The sequence below is a fragment of the Nuphar pumila genome, chromosome 14 (assembly GCF_984573655.1).
Source record: "Nuphar pumila chromosome 14, dmNupPumi1.hap1.1, whole genome shotgun sequence".
In the NCBI taxonomy this organism is placed as follows: domain Eukaryota; kingdom Viridiplantae; phylum Streptophyta; class Magnoliopsida; order Nymphaeales; family Nymphaeaceae; genus Nuphar; species Nuphar pumila.
Window position 1 is genome coordinate 12,473,613 of NC_143262.1, and position 20,656 is coordinate 12,494,268.

General features: G+C 38.1%; 1 protein-coding gene across 2 annotated transcripts in view; it reads right to left on the reverse strand.

The window, feature by feature from the left end:
- ISA3 (isoamylase 3) overlaps positions 1–18,793 on the reverse strand; it is a 121,453-nt gene extending 102,660 nt beyond the window's left edge. The window contains exons 1-10 of one of the 2 annotated variants that reach the window (XM_089988013.1): positions 18,530–18,793; positions 16,775–16,829; positions 16,608–16,673; positions 13,200–13,348; positions 11,584–11,677; positions 11,006–11,242; positions 10,813–10,917; positions 10,229–10,333; positions 9,850–9,984; positions 9,674–9,760 (exon numbers count right to left, since the gene is read on the reverse strand). In XM_089988013.1, the coding sequence (XP_089844139.1) occupies positions 9,674–9,760; positions 9,850–9,984; positions 10,229–10,333; positions 10,813–10,917; positions 11,006–11,242; positions 11,584–11,677; positions 13,200–13,348; positions 16,608–16,673; positions 16,775–16,829; positions 18,530–18,672 (1,176 nt within the window). In that variant the 5' untranslated portion in view covers positions 18,673–18,793. Of the gene's footprint in view, positions 1–9,673; positions 9,761–9,849; positions 9,985–10,228; positions 10,334–10,812; positions 10,918–11,005; positions 11,243–11,583; positions 11,734–13,199; positions 13,349–16,607; positions 16,674–16,774; positions 16,830–18,529 lie in introns of those variants that run through there. The other variant, XM_089988014.1, reaches the window with a different exon arrangement.
- Positions 18,794–20,656: the final 1,863 nt, after the last annotated feature.

A 20,656-nucleotide genomic window follows, 5' to 3' on the forward strand; every position in this document is an offset into this window, starting at 1 on the left:
ATTTTTATTCATATAAACAACATGTGCGGTTCAATGTGTTATACCCTGTTATGGGTTGGACTTTATAGAGTTCCTTAAGTTGCACTTTTCTCTAATACTGTGACTGATTTGCATGAAATACCACGTGCTTAAACTGCACTGCTTCTTGTCAGAAAATGTGTGAGGTGAATTGCTTGTATTCAGCACATTATCGGTGTTTGAGGAATGAGAATGTTATGTTAGTGTCAAATATACGAAGATGCACTTAGTGACATATAGAAATGTGCTTTGCCTAAAGGGGCAATATGAAGGGATTACCCGATGCGATTACTTAGACTATTAGTTTGTGCTATGGTAATCAAATGATGAAAACTTAAGTGTAAATATTGGGTGCTTGACTGGTTTAAAGGCATTAAAACATTTTAAGTGGTTTATGAAATCAATACTATAAATGATTGAGCCTGTTTTATAAACATTGGTAAAATTACTAAGGTTGTGATCAACTGCTAAGGTAGTAAGAGAAAGTGGGGAAATGCCCTGAACTTCGGAACAATAACTAAACAATGAAACAAGTTTCTGAGACTTACCTTAAAGAGGGTAGGTGGTACAAAACTTTGAGGACTTGTGTTGTGTTTCGAGCGTGAAGCGGCTCGTTGGTCCCCGCCCTCGGAGTTAGGGACTAGGACTACCTATGTGTCCTAGGTGGTAGTTCCATGTCTTCTGCAGAAGTTAGGGATGCATCCTGTTTCGAGTTGAGCCCTTGGGAGATTCTCTCGGCTATTGGTCGCTCCCTTGTGGATTCAGTCTCAGTTACAATGTTCGGGTTAATAAAATACTCTTGAATAATATACCCCCTGAACGTTCTCTTCTGAGATGGTCACCTGTGCCCGTGCGTACCCGCGGGGTAAGATAATTTAAACACAATTTAGTGAAATTAGGTATCATAGTGAGTGAAAATACTTGAGGTATTGTGTTTATGTTCTTTAACATGTTGTATATTCTGAGCTTGTGACGATATAAAATTGGGAAATGTGTAGATATAAAGTAGTTGAAGAATTATCTGAGAGTTGTACAGGTTATTGTTATAACTGTTGCAATACACATTCACTTGCTTATTAATGTTGCACACGATGCTTTACTTGCTCAGTTATGGTTGTTGGATAACTATTTACATGCTCATGTATATGAATGTTGGTTTTTGTGGCATAAACTGCTTACTTGTTTAGACATATGTCGAGAAGCACCTTTGACACCCACATCACATGCTTGATTCATGATATACCTGCATTTAGAGTTACAGTTTTCCTACTTAGACATGGTAGTCTAATTCCTATAATTTTTACCATTTTTCAGGTAAACGAGTAGACTTATGAGCGGTTGCAGGATGAGGCATTGGATCACGATTGTTGATTTACTGTTCCAGTGATTCCTTGGGTTGATGATAAGTTAAATATTCATATCATAAGGAAATAAAAGGCATGTGTTGAGTTTTCTCTCAAAAGTAATTTTCTGAAATGCTTAACCCTATGTTGGTTATTCTTTCTGCTGTTATATAAAAAAAAAATCCACATAAATCTGGGTTAAAAATTTTGGGCGTTACAAATGGTATCAAAGCATTGGAACACTAAATCAAAGATCTCGGTCGTGCCACACCCTGCAAGCGCTCTGTAAGTATAAATTTATTTTGTTTTGTTATTGGTCGTGTTACTGGTACTTTTGATAATTATACTCATATTAGCATATAGGTGATTTCACGCCTACATAGTTTCATTATAGATGATTGTATTATGATTGTCTGAAGGAATCTATTATACTTGTGTAGCATGATCGATGTGTGTATCACAAATATCCGACTAAATTTCTTAGTAGATATGTGTGTGTGTTTCACATCGAAGTCATCGAATATGATATGATGTCAAAATTATCAGTGCACATGAAATGATCTGCGTGTCTTAGACATATATATGATTTGATTCCTGTATGTATAACTCGAACTACGTAGAAATGACGTATTTTGAAGGTTAGATTTGAAAGATGCAATGTTATGATATATAGGATCATATGCTTTCATATGATATGATTGAAATGACACGTGATATGAAATTTTGAAAGCGGGTATTTGTATGTATCACTAATTTTGGCACATGTTGAGGATCCTTTTCTGCGGAGGATTAGCTGTGAGGAAGTGTATTGTCCAAGACCAGGTATACTCTCTAGAGCGGTAATTCCGTGTGAGATTGTACATTTTCCAGACCTGGTGACCAGACGCAAATCTTGTTAATCCTTAGTTAATAAAGGGTCAGTGTAAACTGTGAGGATTCTCTAAGATTGATGGAGATAGTTTGTTATGAATCAATAGATTTGGCTTTTAGTTGTAACATAATCTGATCATTATTGATTTTAAAGCTTGATATAATGACATGGTTGTGTCGTTTGTGAATATAAGGGTCACTTAGTGAGAGATTCTAGACCTTGAATTGAGGTTATAGTGGGGTCTTCTATGAAAAGATGAGGCCATTTTGAGAAATATGAATACGTGGAGGTTATTCAGGACAAGGAAACTTAGAAATACCGAGAACAACAAACAACGATGTGATTTAGTACGGATTTTGCTATCAAAGAAATCAAGTATGAATTTTGTTTAGACCGACTTTTAGCTCCAAACTTCTCATAGAAACACATTGTGTTTTGTCTTGATCCTTATATGTTGGAATATATGTTATGAGCTCGCACATGTACGTGCATCTTTGTCGATTCCAATTCCCTCAGACTACGATCTCTACGAGAATCCTGCCATGGAATTTTGGGGGGGAAATTCTTTTTAGGGGGAGAGTTAAGCCTAGATACATGTGACCATTTGAGAATTTGGAAGAAAATCCTGTAAAAATATTAGATCGAAGCGAGCGGGTCTTACGATCAAAGGCCATTTCTTTTGTCAAGGTGAGATGGCAACATTATGGCATCGATGAACGCATGTGGAAGCCTGAAGCTAATATACGGGAGAAGTACCCTAATCTTTTCGAGGAAAACTATTATAGGCAATTTCGAGGACGAAATTCTTTTTAGGGGAGTAGGATGTAATAACCCAAAATTTTATGCATTTTGGGTTCGAGATCCGTTACCCGGATCCACGTTAGAGTGGATCCGGTACAGCGGCACCGCGGGTCGCAGGACCCGTATCCGGACCCGGTTCAATATTTATAAACATTGTGTATAAGAATCGTGCGTGGCACGATTCTTGTAAAGAAAAAAAAAACAGAAACGAAACAGGGAGGAGAGGACCTCGCCTAACCCACCTCGCTCGCCTCCCTCTCGACTCTTCCCTCCCACCTCGCTGGAGCCCCTTCTCCTCGCCGTCGGTGATCCTGTTCACCTGCTGAAAGCCATCAACGTCGACAGCGCCGGCCAACCTCTGTCGTTAACGCCTGCGGATTCTGTCGGCGGCGACCATCCTTGTGCATCTTCAGGCGTCAACCATCTCCTTCTTCAATCGCCGAAAAACAGGTAGGATTCTGTCTCTGATCTTGTGGGTTGTGGACTGAATCGGGTTGGGGTTGGGTCGGTCAAGTGAAATCCCAATTATTTTCGCATGAACGAGATTCCAATTCTTTCTTGGTTGTCTGAAAATCCAACACCGTGGCTGGGGTTACCGGTAAGGCTTACGATAGCCTTGGGAAGGGCAGAGGTTTACGTGCCTAATCATAAAACCTAAATTCCCAAATCAAATCGATTTGGGGGTTTTCTTCTTAAACCATAAATCCCCCAAATCAAATCGATTTGGGGGTTTTCTTGATAAACCGTAAATCCCCAAATCAAATCGATTTGGGGGTTTTCTTGATAAACCTTAAATCTTGAAAATCAAAACAGTTTGGGGGTCACTTCTTTCCTGGTTTGTTTTATTTTCTGGAAAACATGGAGTTTCTTGATCGTATATGTTTTTATTTCGCTGGGTTTCGGAATGGTTTTGTTTTTCTCTTAAGGGTAATGGTTTTTTATCGTGTATGATGTTGGTTAGATTGATTTCTTTTAACCTATTGCATTGGATTCTAATTAATATGTGAAGCAGGGTGTCTTGATTCTATCGGTTGATGATTTCCATTCAATATGAACCACCTAACATAGATTCATTTAATTTTTATAACTTCTTGAATAAACCGGGGTTCTTGTTGATGGCGTCGGATTCTAGATTAATTTAAATCTGTGTATGCTGTCTCAGATTTCCATTCTTGTTTTATAAGCCAGAGTTCGTGGGTTATTGTAGATTTGATTTTTCTGTGAGAACAGAATTTCTGTTTATAAGATTTTGATTTTTCTGTTGAGAACAGAATTTCTGTTTATAAACACAGAAATTCTTGGGTGACCCATACAGCATATCTCATATTTAATTTCTTTGACTTCATAAACAAACCCGAGTTCTTGATGCCTGTTTCGGATTCCAGAATTACTAAACGCTGTACATACTGTATCAAATTCCATTTTTGTTTATAAGCACAGAATTTCGTGGGTGATCCCTACAGCTTATCTAACATTATAATGAACACGTTTAAAGAGTATATCGTTTCACATTACAGCTTGCAAGGTTATATAGATTATATTTAGGATGTAGTTGTTCTGTTCATGCTTGATTTCAGCTAGGACTGTCAATCGTATATATTGCCTCTCTGTGCATGAATTGTCATGTTCTTTTAAATTATATCGATGCATTTTTTGTACTTTCTGACTAATTGCAATTTATATTGGACGTTTGTCTGGAAAAAAAAATGTAACCCAAATCTCATGATAGCTGATTTGTTATTTTCTTTAAAAAAAAACTATCTAGTTGGGACACCTTGGGTTAGTCACGCAGGGGAAAAAGGAAAAGATATCCTACTTATATGTTGCACTCTAGATTATGCAAATTGTTTATGTTTAGATTTTATTTAACTTGAGGTATGCGGTTTCTTTATTGTGTTTGCTTCCCTTAAATGTATTGCTCTATATTCTCTAGCCAATTCATTTTTATTCATATAAACAACATGTGCGGTTCAATGTGTTATACCCTGTTATGGGTTGGACTTTATAGAGTTCCTTAAGTTGCACTTTTCTCTAATACTGTGACTGATTTGCATGAAATACCACGTGCTTAAACTGCACTGCTTCTTGTCAGAAAATGTGTGAGGTGAATTGCTTGTATTCAACACATTATCGGTGTTTGAGGAATGAGAATGTTATGTTAGTGTCAAATATACGAAGATGCACTTAGTGACATATAGAAATGTGCTTTGCCTAAAGGGGCAATATGAAGGGATTACCCGATGCGGTTACTTAGACTATTAGTTTGTGCTATGGCAATCAAATGATGAAAACTTAAGTGTAAATATTGGGTGCTTGACTTGTTTAAAGGCATTAAAACATTTTAAGTGGTTTATGAAATCAATACTATAAATGATTGAGCCTGTTTTATAAACATTGGTAAAATTACTAAGGTTGTGATCAACTGCTAAGGTAGTAAGAGAAAGTGGGGAAATGCCCTGAACTTCGGAACAATAACTAAACAATGAAACAAGTTTCTGAGACTTACCTTGAAGAGGGTAGGTGGTACAAAACTTCGAGGACTTGTGTTGTGTTTCGAGCGTGAAGCGGCTCGTTGGTCCCCGTCCTCGGAGTTAGGGACCAGGACTACCTATGTGTCCTAGGTGGTAGTTCCATGTCTTCTGCAGAAGTTAGGTTTGCATCCTGTTTCGAGTTGAGCCCTTGGGAGATTCTCTCGGCTATTGGTCGCTCCCTTGTGGATTCAGTCTCAGTTAGAATGTTCGGGTTAATAAAATACTCTTGAATAATATACCCCCGAACGTTCTCTTCTGAGATGGTCACCTGTGCCTCTGCGTATCCGCGGGGTAAGATAATTTAAACACAATTTAGTGAAATTAGGTAGTACAGTGAGTGAAAATACTTGAGGTATTGTGTTTATGTTTTTTAACATGCTGTATATTCTGAGCTTGTGACGATATAAAATTGAGAAATGTGTAGATATAAAGTAGTTGAAGAATTATATGAGAGTTGTACAGGTTATTGTTATAACTGTTGCAATACACATTCACTTGCTTATTAATGTTGCACATGATGCTTTGCTTGCTCAGTTATGGTTGTTGGATAACTATTTCAATGCTCATATATATGAATGTTGGTTTTTGTGGCATAAACTGCTTACTTGTTTAGACATATGAGCTCGACCCCTCCTCTACTGTAACAGGGAGCAGGGAGAAGGCTGGGCCCCTCCCCTGCTAAAGGTGGTGCAGGTAGGGGGTTCGACCCCTCCCTTGGCCGCAGGGAGCAGGGAGGGGGCTCGACCCCTCCCTGAAATGAGAGGGAGAAAGGAGGGAGCTCGACCCATCCTGCGTACTACGAAGACAGGGAGGGTAGAGCCCTCCCCTGCGAAGATCGAAGGCAGAGAGGGCTCGAGCCCCTCCCTACGATAGACAGAGGCAGGGAGGGTCAGACCCTCCCCTGCGCACCTAAATAGGGGAACATGGAGGGGCTCGACCCTCCCTGTGAAAAAGGAGACAGGGAGGGGTCTCAACCCTCCCTGGTGAAGACAAAAGGGCAAACAAGGGCCCCAAAACCCCCTGCCGGAACCCTTCTCACAAGCGGCAGAGGTTTTACCCCTGCCGACCTGTCGGCAAACTGATAGGGGCTAAAGCCCATGTCGAACGGCCCTTCCTTGCGATAAAAGACCGACAGGAAGGAGCTTTTGCCTCTGTATGTCGACGGAAGGGAGAAGAAAAGAAAAGAGGAAGAGGAGGCGGCAGAGGGAAAATGAGAAGAAGAACGAGGGGAAACGGTTGTACCGAGAGGTCGCCAGGGGGAGGAGGGTCGTCGGTGGTGGGATGCCAGTGGTCGTGCTCATCGAATGCAAGATCAGCGGGGGGGGGGGGGGGGGGGGTCGGTCGGGAGAGAGAGAGAGACGAGAGATCAAAGAGGGGAAGGGATTTCGTAACCCCTCTCCTGCCTCGCTGTCTTTAGAAGGCACGAGGGAGGCGGTGCGTCCATTGGGTTCGGGTCGGGTCCGGATCCGACCCGAATCCAAGTTATATACTTTTTTTCGGGTTTTACATATTGTATCTAGTCAAATGCATGTTTATAATGCATTTGGATCTTATCTATGTTGTTATGGTTAGTTTCTTGTGTCTCAGGTTTCGTGTCATTTCGTGACATTTTGAGGGCATCCACACAAAAAAAATGAATAGATTGGAGCACTCTAGATTAAATGATCTGGTATTTGTCACCTACAACATGAGATTTAAACTAAAGGTAACATTAAAAATTTAAGATATATGTTAGTGAATCCATTTTAATACAACTTGTATCTAATTAATATTTGAATATTGCAAACAAATACAAAAGGAATCGAAAAGACGCAAGAGGAGAAACTACGATCACATCAATATTGACAAACTCGATATATTAGATGAGTGGGTAGAAGAAGAGCCCGGTGTCTTAGATGATGACGAGGATTGAAGGCAGTTGGAGGTGAGATAGAGGCTCATGTGGATGATGACAATGATTATGTTGACCCAGAGATGAATATGGATAAAGGAGGAGGAGAAGACAACTCAAAAGAAAAAGATTCATCATTTGAATATCGTTTTCATTATGATTGATAGATTAGGATGCTTCTTTTATTTTGTTATGTAATATATAACTTTGATATCAACCATTCATGCCTGTGATTTGTTACTTGTGTCAAATATTTGTTAGGAGTGTTTGCAGTATCGTATCCAAGATTCCAATGTTTTACTAGTGCATGTTTATGTTTAGTTATAATGCATATATTCATGTTCTTTTTTTCTATTGCAATCTATTATTTTTTCTGTTTTTTATTTTATTTTTTTGGTGATTTTTCGCTAATTTTTGTAATTTTTTAGATTTTTTGTGATTTTTTCAAGTTTTTTCATGTATCGATATGATACAGTACGATATACCCTTATATAAGGCTCATGTGATACGGGTCTCGATACACTATTTACAACATTGTCCCTAAGTATACCCCTCTGAGTATACCAATGATCTAGGGTTATCCTGAGGGATAACCCCCTTCTCTTGCATTAGAGACATCTAGGTGGCTATCTAAGTCACACGGACTCGGCTAGGGAGGCGCCGCACCCGAGTCGACATGCCCCGACACGGGTGTGGACACGGGTGCGGCTTAGGACACGGCTCAAACTCGGTCAACGACGAGTCGGACCCGGTCAACGAATCGAGGCCGAGTCCATCCTCGTTTTGGACTCGGTCAACATTGACCGAGTTAAAAAATGTCCATTTTTAGGGCAAAAAAACAAAAAAAAAATGATCTTTTTATATATTTTTTAAAATATATATATAGCATGAGTCTCAAACATAAGCCCAAAAAATATTTTTTCTGGGTGGCGCTGCCCCCCTACGCCCCCCGCTGACCGCGCAGCGGAACCCGCGCTGGGGGGAGCCCCCAACCCCCCTTTCTGCAAGGGCAAAAGTACAATTTGCAAAGTTTGTAAAAACAATCATGCTGGTGCCAAACTTTAGAGGACAATATCCACGTATATGCACACACTGTATATATATATATATATAGCCGTGTCCCCGTGTCCAAAATTTTTGAAATTGCGTCGCACCCGTGTCGCACCCGCACCCGCACCCATGTGACATAGGTGGCTATCCATTGTTTGGATAAGATATCTAGTCCTAGCCCTTGCCAAGCATCAAACCTCTCTTGTTCGGAAGAATCGAAATGGTACCAACCGTACTCAATAATGGAAGGATTTGGCAGAAATATGTAGAATTTTTCCTCCTAAAAGAATTATTCCAGAATAAATGGGCAATAGTTAGGAGAGGTTTTTACAGAGAGAGTTTATGAAAAACTCTTTTTCCTCCTTTTAGAGCTACCACCGAGGTTTTGACGTTCTACCTGACTGACCTTTCTTTGCAGTTGCGAAGGCAGTGATTGTTTTCATGTTTTGCTTCCCTCACATTAAGTCCATAATCAGAGGACAAGCTACTCAACATCAACAACAATTATCTTATTGTAACCAGTGAACATGTACTGTCTCCTTTCCGACACATGCAAACAGCATTATAGGAGGTAAAAAAGCAGCAAAGTGAGACCGATCTTACACTACGTGCCTTAGATTTAGATTGGAAGACATCTCAGCCCTACAAAGTAGGGTTTTTGCACATCCTGAATGACTTGCAAATATAAGCAATTATTGCAGATGAGTTTCTGTAATGAACCCTCATGAAGCTTTTTTTGACATCCTCCATGCTTTTCCCCAGTAAATTGTATAAGTTGACAGTGCCTGACCTTCAATTTCCCCCTGGGTCTATCATGTTAGCCTAGAAAATTTGAATTTTCTTTCCATCGTAAAGATCACATGCACAAAATACACCATAAAGAAAATAAGTAATGCAAGACCAAAAATGTATCCTTGTCCTTCCCATATTTCCAGATTCAAGGAGAAGAGCAGTGTGTGTAACAGAAGAGAGAAATCAAAGTACTAGAACTGCAAAACAGTAACTCACCACCTAGCACTCCCTGCACCTAATCAAGATTTTGATTGGTTTAAATCAGAATAGCGGCAAAATGGAAACAGTTCAAGCTATAAAACATAACAGTCAGACTTAAGAATCATATCAACAAAATTACATAATATTATACGTGTAAATACCATGGCAAGTTTACCTTATTGTCTATGCCACGAAACGAGGTTGTATAAGGGCAATCATCATCGCCTTCATTTGTATGGTTGTAGACCACATCCAAAATAACCTGAAGTAGTGGACATTTTCTGTATATCATCACAAATAATTCAACAAGTATAGATGATCAATGAAATGATTCTTATGCCACTAGAATACCTCGATTCCAGCATTATGCAAGGCCTTCACCATTTTCTTAAACTCAGTAGCTGCAGCACAAGGGCCTCCACCACCGCTAGCATATCGGCTCATTGGAGAGAAGAAATTCATAGTGGAATAGCCCCATGAATTTATCTTTCAGATATGAATTGAAAGAAATCAATGGCATTATCAGGTTTCTACATGACTATCTTTACATTCTCATAAACAAGAAAAGGGACAAGAAAACATAGACTTTTCTATACTGGGAACTATTAAACCAAATTTTCAAGGGAGAACACCTTATCAAATGTAAATATCCTATTTCATTTACTCCTGGAGTATAAAACATAGAAAACAATATATTTGAATATAAGAGGTATGAAAGCCATCAAATTACCATGTGATCTCTAGGATTTGGGCGCCGCTGAAACTCAAATTCATCAAACTCAAAAACTGGTAGCAACTCTACTGCATTGACACCAAGCTCCAAAAGATGTGGAATCTGTACATGTTATATGACATTAAAGCGCTACAAAAAGAATAAAGGTTAATAAAATTGCATTTCAGGGAAAGGACAGATGAAGAGAATGCAAATCCAACCCAACAATAGTTCACTTAACCAATTCTTCAAGCTTCAACAATGGTGATCCTAGTCAGTATGAGGTATCCACGATTTTTAATGTTCATAATCCATAAGATTTACAATATCTTGTAAAATAAGTAAGAGGTTTCATGCCAATTTGAAATGCCAAAACAGCAAGAAGCAAACAACCACCTGGGCTTCACTGCATTAGATGAACTTACACCATGTTGCATTACATTCATTTTCATCAAATTCGGTTAATTAAGGACCTAAGAGATATGGCTAAAGCAGCATCAAAACAAGTAACAGATTGGGAATATTATTCATGGATTACAGTCTCCACTGTGTGTGTGTGTGTGTGTGTGTGAGGGGGGGGGGAGGTTAAGGAAATAGCATACCTTTTCAATGACACCCAGGTAGCTTCCACGTATGTGCGAGTCTAACCCACTAGATGCATCAGCAGTAAATACCCGAACATTCATCTCATAGATAACTAAGTCCTTCTGCAAAAGCATCAAAGAAACAACAAAACCATGCCAATTTATAAGAAACAAGTACATCCTAGTTTAATTTTTTAAATTTTTAACACACCTCTGGTATACTTGGAGGCCTATAATCAGCTCCCCAGTCAAATGGCAAAGATACAAAATCAAATGTCCCAAGAAACTTAGACATCTTGTTTGTAGAATCCCCAAAGAATCTGCGACCATCAACTAATTTTGCATAAGGATCTATGAGGACAATACTGCTGTCAAAACGATGGCCATGCTGCTTTCCTTTGGGTCCATCAACTCGGTAGCCATAAAGAACTCCAGCACATGGCAAGTCCTATATTCATAAAATAAAATAAGCTGAATAGAACAAGCAAAAGTGAAAGCACTAATAAAAGGAATGCACCCATTCAAGTCTGCAATTAGATAAATTGACCAATGTTCAATACTCCAAAAATAACCAGAGACTATTATTTTGCACATCCATATAAGTTGCTTGTTTACAGCCAGACGGACATGGCTTAAACCAGTAGGATCTCAACTCACAATCGACATTGACATGACATAGTGCATTGTTACTGTAAAAAAATAATAGTATTATAATGCACCGTTGCCATTTGTCAAAGTATCTAATAAGAAATATTGTACAAGAGGAACATCTAATGAAATTGCAACTACCTTGACACAAATATGCCATATGTCACCAGTTTTATTAACATTAGGATCCAATTCTATCTCAATCATCACAGCATCCTGTTCATCTAGCTCCATCCTATCAAAGATTCAAAATATCGTTCACAACATAAGGATGAGGATGTCTATAGTATCCTGTCATTTGTAAAGAGGACAAACTACATTAAGAATTGAAAGAAGCACAAAGTGGAGCATAAATGTAGAAAAGTGCATTCCATGATAGGCAGTTTACTCGAGCCAAGATGTACCAAAAATGCAGTCAGATTCAATCGCACTTCGCTGAAGTAAAAAGAGAAACTAACTTCCAACATAGTTGGCAAACTCATGACTCGGGCTAGGATCGGACCCCTACTGGGTCACCGAGTCAGCGGGTTGACTCGGTGACTCGGACGAGTCAGGACTCTAATTTTATAGTGTGAGCACATGAATAAGACATGGAAATAACTAAACTTCAAGCTAATATGTCAATAGATAATTTGCAAAAACATATAATTATACATGATTATTAGCTTTTTCATTGAACAATATTAGATTCTTCATAACAAGTGACTTTATATAAGAATTATGCATTAAAATAATGAAATACATGATAAAAAAATTTATTTAATGGGTTGGATCGGCAGTCCTGAATCGTGACCCAGTTGGTGTCTGATCCGGGTTGACTCGGGCGATTCCCAAGTCGACTGGCCGGGTTTGCCAACTATGACTTCCACAGCTAATAAAAAGACATCACTAATAGCTAAACTCTAGCTATAATCTATTGTAGACCAATTCTAAAATTTAATAGATTGAATTCTGCCTTTTCTCAGTTAATTAAGCTAGAAGCTGGGACTATGCTCAGTTGACTCATCAATCAAGAAAGGCCAGGATCTTCAATTCTTTGCATCAAAATCATTGAGTGACTGGTCCATTGAAACTAGCACTGATACTGGTATTTCACCTCATCTTGTTTGGTTTACCTTATAAAAGACTAGGGAACAATCTGTTTCATTGGCCCACTATGAAATTCCAATGCTTACATCAAGATTCTACCCATTAATTGATTAAATTAAATAAGAATGCAGATAGATACCATCCATCAGCTTAAGGTTAACATGTATTCACCATGTTCAGATATTAAACATTTTATTTGAACTTTTTCATAATTTTTCATATTCGTGGAATTTCTTAAGTCATTTTTTGTGGTCACATATAGGACTGTAAACTGACTCAAGGTTCTTGCTGTTGCCTTTCATGGTTTGAGACCACCTTGCTTGACCTCTTCAACAAACTTCATGATGCCATCCCTCAGATATTATTATACATATGTATATAGATATCATATATAATATACATGTAGATTGTAGACATATATAATGATTCCTATTATTTGCTAGGTTGCATGGACTTGTTGCATATTTATGAAGCAACCATCCATAGATTATTATATTAACTAACTTGATTAACCTGAGATTCAGGAACCTGTTTTATTTGGTTCGAACCTTTTTGAAACTCATGCTACATTCCAATCAACAACTAAGAAGCATCACACTAAATTAACCTGATGCCTTATTGGGTTTTAATTTATTTATTCAAGCCCTTAAGAATTAAAAAAATCCTACCTTTGTTCAATGGATAAGGAAAGTATGACTGATGATGCATGTTGTGAAAAAAGTGCAAAATTTATTCCATTCTCCATACTTGATGCTCCTAGCGGAAAAGGCTGACCAGGAGAAGTGTGAAAGGTTGTGAACTTTTGGGGAGCCTCTTCCTGAAAGCAAAAGAAAAAAAGTGGTGATGGTTAACACAAACAACTATTGCCAATTAGATTGAATGCATAGTTCATTTCAAGTCACAGTAGTCATGATATTCAAAGGCATAAAATGTTATGCAGCATTATACTCAATTATTTTTAACATCTGAAAAATGCCTTGCAACTGATTTTCCCAAGAGTACAAATTATCTTAACCAAGAAAAAAGAGAAGCAGACTCAAGTTTTACACATTGCACTGATGCTAGCAACTGTTGCTGGCAACCACTGGCTAGCACATGATCCTTGAAAAAAATAACATTAATGACGTTGGTGTCCAAAGTGTACACTATTAGAAAATTGGTGCATACTGCATACAGTGTACACTGTTTACTGATCTTTTCTGCAATTTTTCCTTAGCTTTTGAAAGACACTTAGGTCTTATTCTCTCGCTTCCATAATGTGTATAGCAATTATGCACTCATTTTATGGTCATTCAATGAAAAAAACATGCTTTGACATATCCCATATTATGTATTCATTATTTCATGGTATTAGAGCTTTAGTGAGTTAAGGTTTTGTGCTGCAAGCACAGTCTAGCCTTTCCAATAATGTTTCCACACTAATCTATACCTATGTTGATGTCATCAATTGAAAAAAAATATTAAAAGGAAAATTGATTAAAAGAATTAAACCCCTAGTTGGAGCAGTTCTTACCTCGAGATCTTTCTTTTTAAAGGATCAGACTCATCTAAGGCCACTACAGATCGTTTCAAGACATGATTAGTGGAATCCTATTTCAGGGTACCTTCAGATCTTGCAAAAATGCTGCTATTTTAGGAAGTTTTTGGTGCTTACTCACTAGATTTTCTGACTTTTGAGGTAGGAAAAATATGAAAAGGATCTAGATTAATGTTGGACCTATATTTAGTGCATTTGGAAAACCTCAGTGTATCTATTTCATGGTTTAAGACAATGGCCACTATTTGCAGGGTATTTAGTCATAATCTAGAGAATTTCGATACAAGGATATTTCAAACTCTAGATGGTTTTTACTATTTTTGCAAGGTCCTAGAGTGAGCATTAAAGTATTGAAGTCAAATATTCTTGTTTACAGGTTGATGCTTGGTTGATTCTGTGTTTCAGACCTGTTTGGTTTATTGTTAGTTTGGTTTAGTTTAGAATCTTTAGATGGAACTCTTGTGCTGATGAAGTACCATTTAGCTGAGGATTGGTATCCTAAGGTATGCACATGATTTTATCATTATGATAGTGGTTCATCAGAGGAAGTTGCGCTGCTTGATTCAATTGTCATCGTACTTGGTTCCCATTTTTCATTATGATACTATTGAACATGAGATTTTTAGCCAAGTCTATTTACCCTAAGCTCATGGGAACGACTGGGGCTAGCCAGCCTGTAGATCGAATCCATCCATAGGCCAAACCGGAAATTGTGCCCATGCAATTTCTTGTTGACCATTTAATTGCAACCCAAAACGCAACCATCCCCCCCCCCCCCCCGCCTTCCACATGCACACACACACAAAGCCATCAACCCCCATAAACCCTTTCGATCCTTTTATTAGCAAATCAGAAAATTGTGTAAAACCTCAACACCTAAGTTTACCAGCTCTCGTACTGACCACGGAAATTTTAAGGTGCACTTGATAAAAGACTCCACATTTATTTGAGATAGACTACAGTTGTATTGACTTTTGCCATCTAGACATGCCCAACTTTCAGTACTCAACTTCAGCCATGTAATTCTGAATCTCTAGCATATATCCTTTAGTACTTCTTTACCTAGCATGGCCCCCTAGGTTCTTGATTCTACTGATTCATTTCATATGACAACAAACTAATGTATTCTGTCAACTTCTTGCATAACCATCTGCTCATTCTATTCATAATTTTGACGGTGCAACCTCGTGTCTTGTCTAGGTAACATATTATGTCTCAGGCAGTTTTTGTGTTCCTCATGTTTGTCATATCTCTAAAATAGTCACGAATTTGCTTTTTTCTTATGAAATCATAGATTAGATTTTGATGTTCTGTTTTCCAGTAGTTCTTAGGTACAGAATTTCAGGTTAAAAAAATGGGTTATTAGTTGTAGTGTTTGCAGTATATATTACATTGATTATCTTGATCTTCCTATTCAGTTCGTGTATTTTTATTATTCTCATTTGTATCTACTGCAACTTTAGATTTAGTCCCTAAGCTTATGCTATGTCAACCATGTTACACGGACACTCCATTTTGCCCTTCGTACCCGTGTCGACACGCGTTGACACCTGGACACGCCATTTTACCCTCCGTACATACAAGTTTGTATTGAATTTATAATTTAGAATTATATTTTCAGTATATAATATATATTTTAGATATAACATATATATTTAGATTATATTCGGTTTATTTTGTATTTTTTTGGTATTTATGTGATATTTAATATATATATATAGCCGTGTCTCTGTACCCACATTTTTTGGAATTACCGTGTCGTACCCTCTGTACCCGTACCCACACCCGCACCCAGGTGACATAGGATATAACCAATTTGCATATTAATACATCTTGGTCTATCCTATCTGCTGTGTTGTGATAAATTTAGTTGTAATGATTGTAACATGTATAAAGGGCCTTACATTTTTGTTAGATGCCAATTGCCTCTCATGATTTTTCATTATGATGTTTGGGCTCCCATCAAAGGAAAGATCATCAAAACATTTTTTTTTTGGTTTATTCTCCATATTTTGAGTATTCTTCAAGACACATAACTTTAAACTGTATTCCATGTTTGATGAATTACATATGTAAAAACTTAATTGGGCATCAATATAAATATTTAACACACTGATTCAATAGAAGAATGTCTTACATTTTTAGCTATTTTTAACTGATTCAAATGCATGCCTTAACTATTGTTTTTTATTTTCCGATATTATTCACTACAGGTGTCATGAACTATAACATAAAGCTAACATAGCATGAGGTATTCAAATATAACAAAGTTCATAACTAATGAAAGGAAGGCCATAATATGTCCTCCAACAACAACACTTGCTGGACAGCATTTCTAATAAATGTCAGTTTACAATTCAGCATGTGAAAGTCAATAGCCTTGTGTAGCCTCCAAGCAGTGTAATATAAAAAGCTTTAAACAAACCAAAAGCTAACTATTTTGACCAGATTTTAGCATCCATTGAGGCTACACCATTTTTGCTAGAGCATTACTGCATTTAACTGAACACAAACAAATAAATTGAGCATTTGACTTTACCTCTAGCACAGTCTCCTGTGATTGGTGACCATAAACATTAGCAGCATTGCACTTGATAGGAAAAGTCTGAAATGCATACACCATGGACTAGGTTACCCTTAGTACTCAACTCACAAAAGAACAAAGTGCTGCTGCACTTTATTGAAAAAAATGAGGAATGCACATGCCTTCTTGATGACGTTCATTCTTATCTTATTGGGAACCATCATACCTGACCTCAATCTGCATAATACATGCCAAAATGTGACAAATATTTTTAGTTATTCTCAATGCCCGCTGTTGACAGATTATTTAGAAACAATATTATGGGAATGTGATATTAAATTTGTAGAACAGCATAGGCATCTGAAAAGCATGATGCTCAAAATTATGGTTCAAAAAATTGACAAACAGTGAAACTCAATCTATCACATAATTAACTGCTCCAATGTTTGTTGCATGCAATCATAAACTTATGCCGCTTTTTAAGAATGTCTAAACTCTAAATTGCTTACTAATAAAAATTGCCAATTAACTTCCCACTCCATATCTCAGAGAATTTTCAACGTTGTTTACACCGTTCTCTTTACAAAAGAATTTTGGCAACATAACATTATAGGAAACCTTAAAACCCAGTCTCAAACTTAACATCTGAAATTTTGGTAACAGTACCATAACAATTCTAGTATTTGGATACGTTTAGTATCAGGATCTGCTTCCAGGGAAATTACGAAGATGCTGAATTTACATGTTTAATCTCTAAATCAAATAGGTAAGCTTCACAATCTTGATTTGGTAAAACATCCTTAATACATCTAACCAATCTTTAATATCCATGTTCAGGAGTTCAGTAGCCCCCCAAAGGAAGGTCCAAAACCTACAACAGCTGATGATCTGGGGCTCTCCTTCAATGTTCGAGTGTTTCATCGATCGGATCTTATATATTTGTTTTTTATAAACTATTTAGTAAGAAATATGCTTTACGGGAATATTTTACATCTAGAGATGTTCTTCGAAACATGTGCGTTTAAAATTTTATAATACAAAATATTGTGGGCCAACACTTCTTAGTGCTTTAAAAAATGCATCTAAATATCAAGAATTTATAATCTAAATTCTAAAAACATGTTGCTTACTAAATAAATGATAAAATTCCAATATGTAGAGTCCAATGGATGAAAAACTCAATCATTAGAAAAGGAACGACATCCGACCATCAACACTGGCAGGTGTTTTTGTTAGGCTTTTGGCACTTTGTATTGGGGTTTTAGGTTTATGATAGGATCGATGCTAACACGTGCATTGTCATGTTATGCAGTGGAATTTCTTTACTGGGCTTCTGAATCGACAATGGAACTCCAATTTCAGTAAAAGAATCCCAGGGAAAACCTAAACACCCGCTTAGATGAAATCCAAAAGACGCTCCCGCCGCCTACTTCCACTGAGCCTGAAGTCCTTTTACCGCTCCACACCAGCCATAACCTCTCATTACCGACGGTACACGAAAACCACCGGCATCTCGCTGCAATCGTCAACGAGACAAAGCAATAATAAGACACCAGTGTTTTTCATGTACCATCTGTAATACGGGATTATAATTTGTGTAGAGTGGTTAAAGCACCTACTCTTCAGAATCGACGAATGTAACAACGGCTTGAAAGCCTTCGGGATTTCGACTTAGTTCTCATACCTGGAATTCTGTATCGAGAATTGGAGTTCCATGTGAATTGTCGACGAAACAAAACGATCGCAAAATTTGTTTGTCGAGAGAAAAATAAATTCATTAACAGACTGAAAGAATTATCACACGAGAAAGTCTCACAAATTGATGAACGCAAGCAAATTGACGAACACGAAAACTCTCGCAAACAATTCTTTCAAAACCGAAAAAAAAAAACAGAATTACACAAAGAATTGCGCGCCGAAGCAGCAAGAGCCCTTACGTCGTCGATCCTCGATGATGATCGAATCGGCGGCAGGCGCCAACTGTGTAATAGCTGAAAGCAAAGGAAGGAGGAGGAAAAGAGGAGAAGGGACGGAAGAAGCCTTCGGAAGAAGGAGCAGAGGGAAGGAGCAGAGAATCCATGATCAAGAAAGAGAGAGAAAGTTGCCGGTGGCTTTCTGGAGATCGGATTCGCTTTTCTTTGGAGTCCCGCGCGGGGCTCACATCGCACGTGAATGGGGACGCCTTAGCTTCTGGACGCGTGGATATCAAGCGTCTGCTTTGGCAGTTCCCGATTTTTATTTTTATTTCTATTTCTTCGATATTTTCGGGCATCGCTCTCCTCCTCCCGCGCGTCCTTTCTTCTTTTTGTTTCTTTGTTTGTTTCTTCTGGACGTAAGAACTAAGAAGGAAGCCACCGAGACCACGTAACCCGCTGATGATCACGCCATGTGTTCGCACAGAAAGTGTAAGTCCACGCATAGCGCCCCGAAGGGCTTTGGCGTAGGGGTGTCAACGGCTCGGGTTTAGTCCGGACCCATGTGGAACCAGACCTAATCTCAATTTTTGGGGTATGGTATCCGATTCAGACTCAGGTTTAATCGGATCTATCAAAGAGAAACCATACCCAAACCCGATAAAAATTATATGAACCAGACTCGGGCGATACCCGGTAAAATAATATTTTTTTATCATTTTTACATTGAAAAATTGTGGGCCTTAATCAGAACTCGGATCAAACCAGGGTCTGGTATAAAATTTCACAAACTATACCCGGATCCATGTATTAATAATACAACCACATGTCACTCTATTGAAAAACGTGAGGCTTTTTTGGTTCCTTGTATTGTCTAAAGAAAACTTAAAAGTACTTATTCTTTAAAAAAAAACTGTGTGAAAGTTTAATATTAAAGGTCACTGCTGTAATTTGACTCATGATTTAATTCAAATTAAAGGACAATCATAATAGCAAGCCCTTGTTTGGCAGTTTCAAAAAAAGTTTTCGTTATTTTTGGTATTTTAGAACTGTATGGCTAGTATTTGGAAATAGGAATAAAAAGTTATCCTATAAATAAAATTTCCCCCCTTTTTTTTGCTATCATGCATGAGGAAATAAAAGTGCAATCCAAAAGAATTAAAACTGAAAAGTAAGCATTAGACACGCTTGAGAAGGGTTCTTATTGTTCTACTTTAATATGTTTTTTTATAGCTATTGGAAAGTTGCATGGAAGAGCGGATACGGTTTTAGAATTAAATATGGCTTGATTCTCCCAATATAGTTCGAAGTAGGGATGTTAAATGGATGAGATTTTATAATATACCTTACCAAAATTAGGGATGGCAGTGGGGCGGGGCGGGGCGGGGAACAAGGTCTCCACCCCCGCCCCGCCTCCACGGCGGGGATGGATTTTATCCTCCACCCCCGCCTCCATCCCCGTTTCATACCCTTCATCCCCGGTCCAAACGGGGATGAGGCGGGGTGGGGATATTGCGGGGAAAAGTGGTCGGGGCGGGGATGAGGCGAGGATCGTGGCGGGGACGGGGCGGGGCGGGGAAAAGTGCACGTCCACCCCTGCCCCGCCTCCGCGGCGGGGATGGATTTTATCCTCCACCCCCGCCTCCATCCCCGTTTCATACCCTTCATCCCCGGTCCAAACGGGGGGCCCCGCTTTCCCCCGGTCCACTGTCATCCCTAACCAAAATAGTTTTTGTTTAAGCAAATTTGGTAAGTAAAAATTATACCTTGATGGTTTCTAGTATTAGTGGAAAGATTCAAAGATAAAAGAATGACAGAAGTGGTTGGAAGGTTTTAAAATTTTACATAAAAAAACAGAGTCTCTACATTCAAAGTCTCAAGAAAGAGGATAAAAATGAAAGAACATAGTCAAGCAATGCATTGTTTTCAATGAAAATGATTTTCTAACTTGTTAAAAGTTTTATATTTTTCAAAGAAATTCTACGTGTTATGCAAATTTTTAATGATTTTTTTCTAAGTTACTTTCCTAATTCTAGAACAACAAAGCAAACACACAATCTACCTATTGTGTCTACCCCAAAAACGAGAAAGAAACATGCAAGAAAAAACATTATAGTTTTTCATCCGAAACAATTTTCACGTGAGAAAACA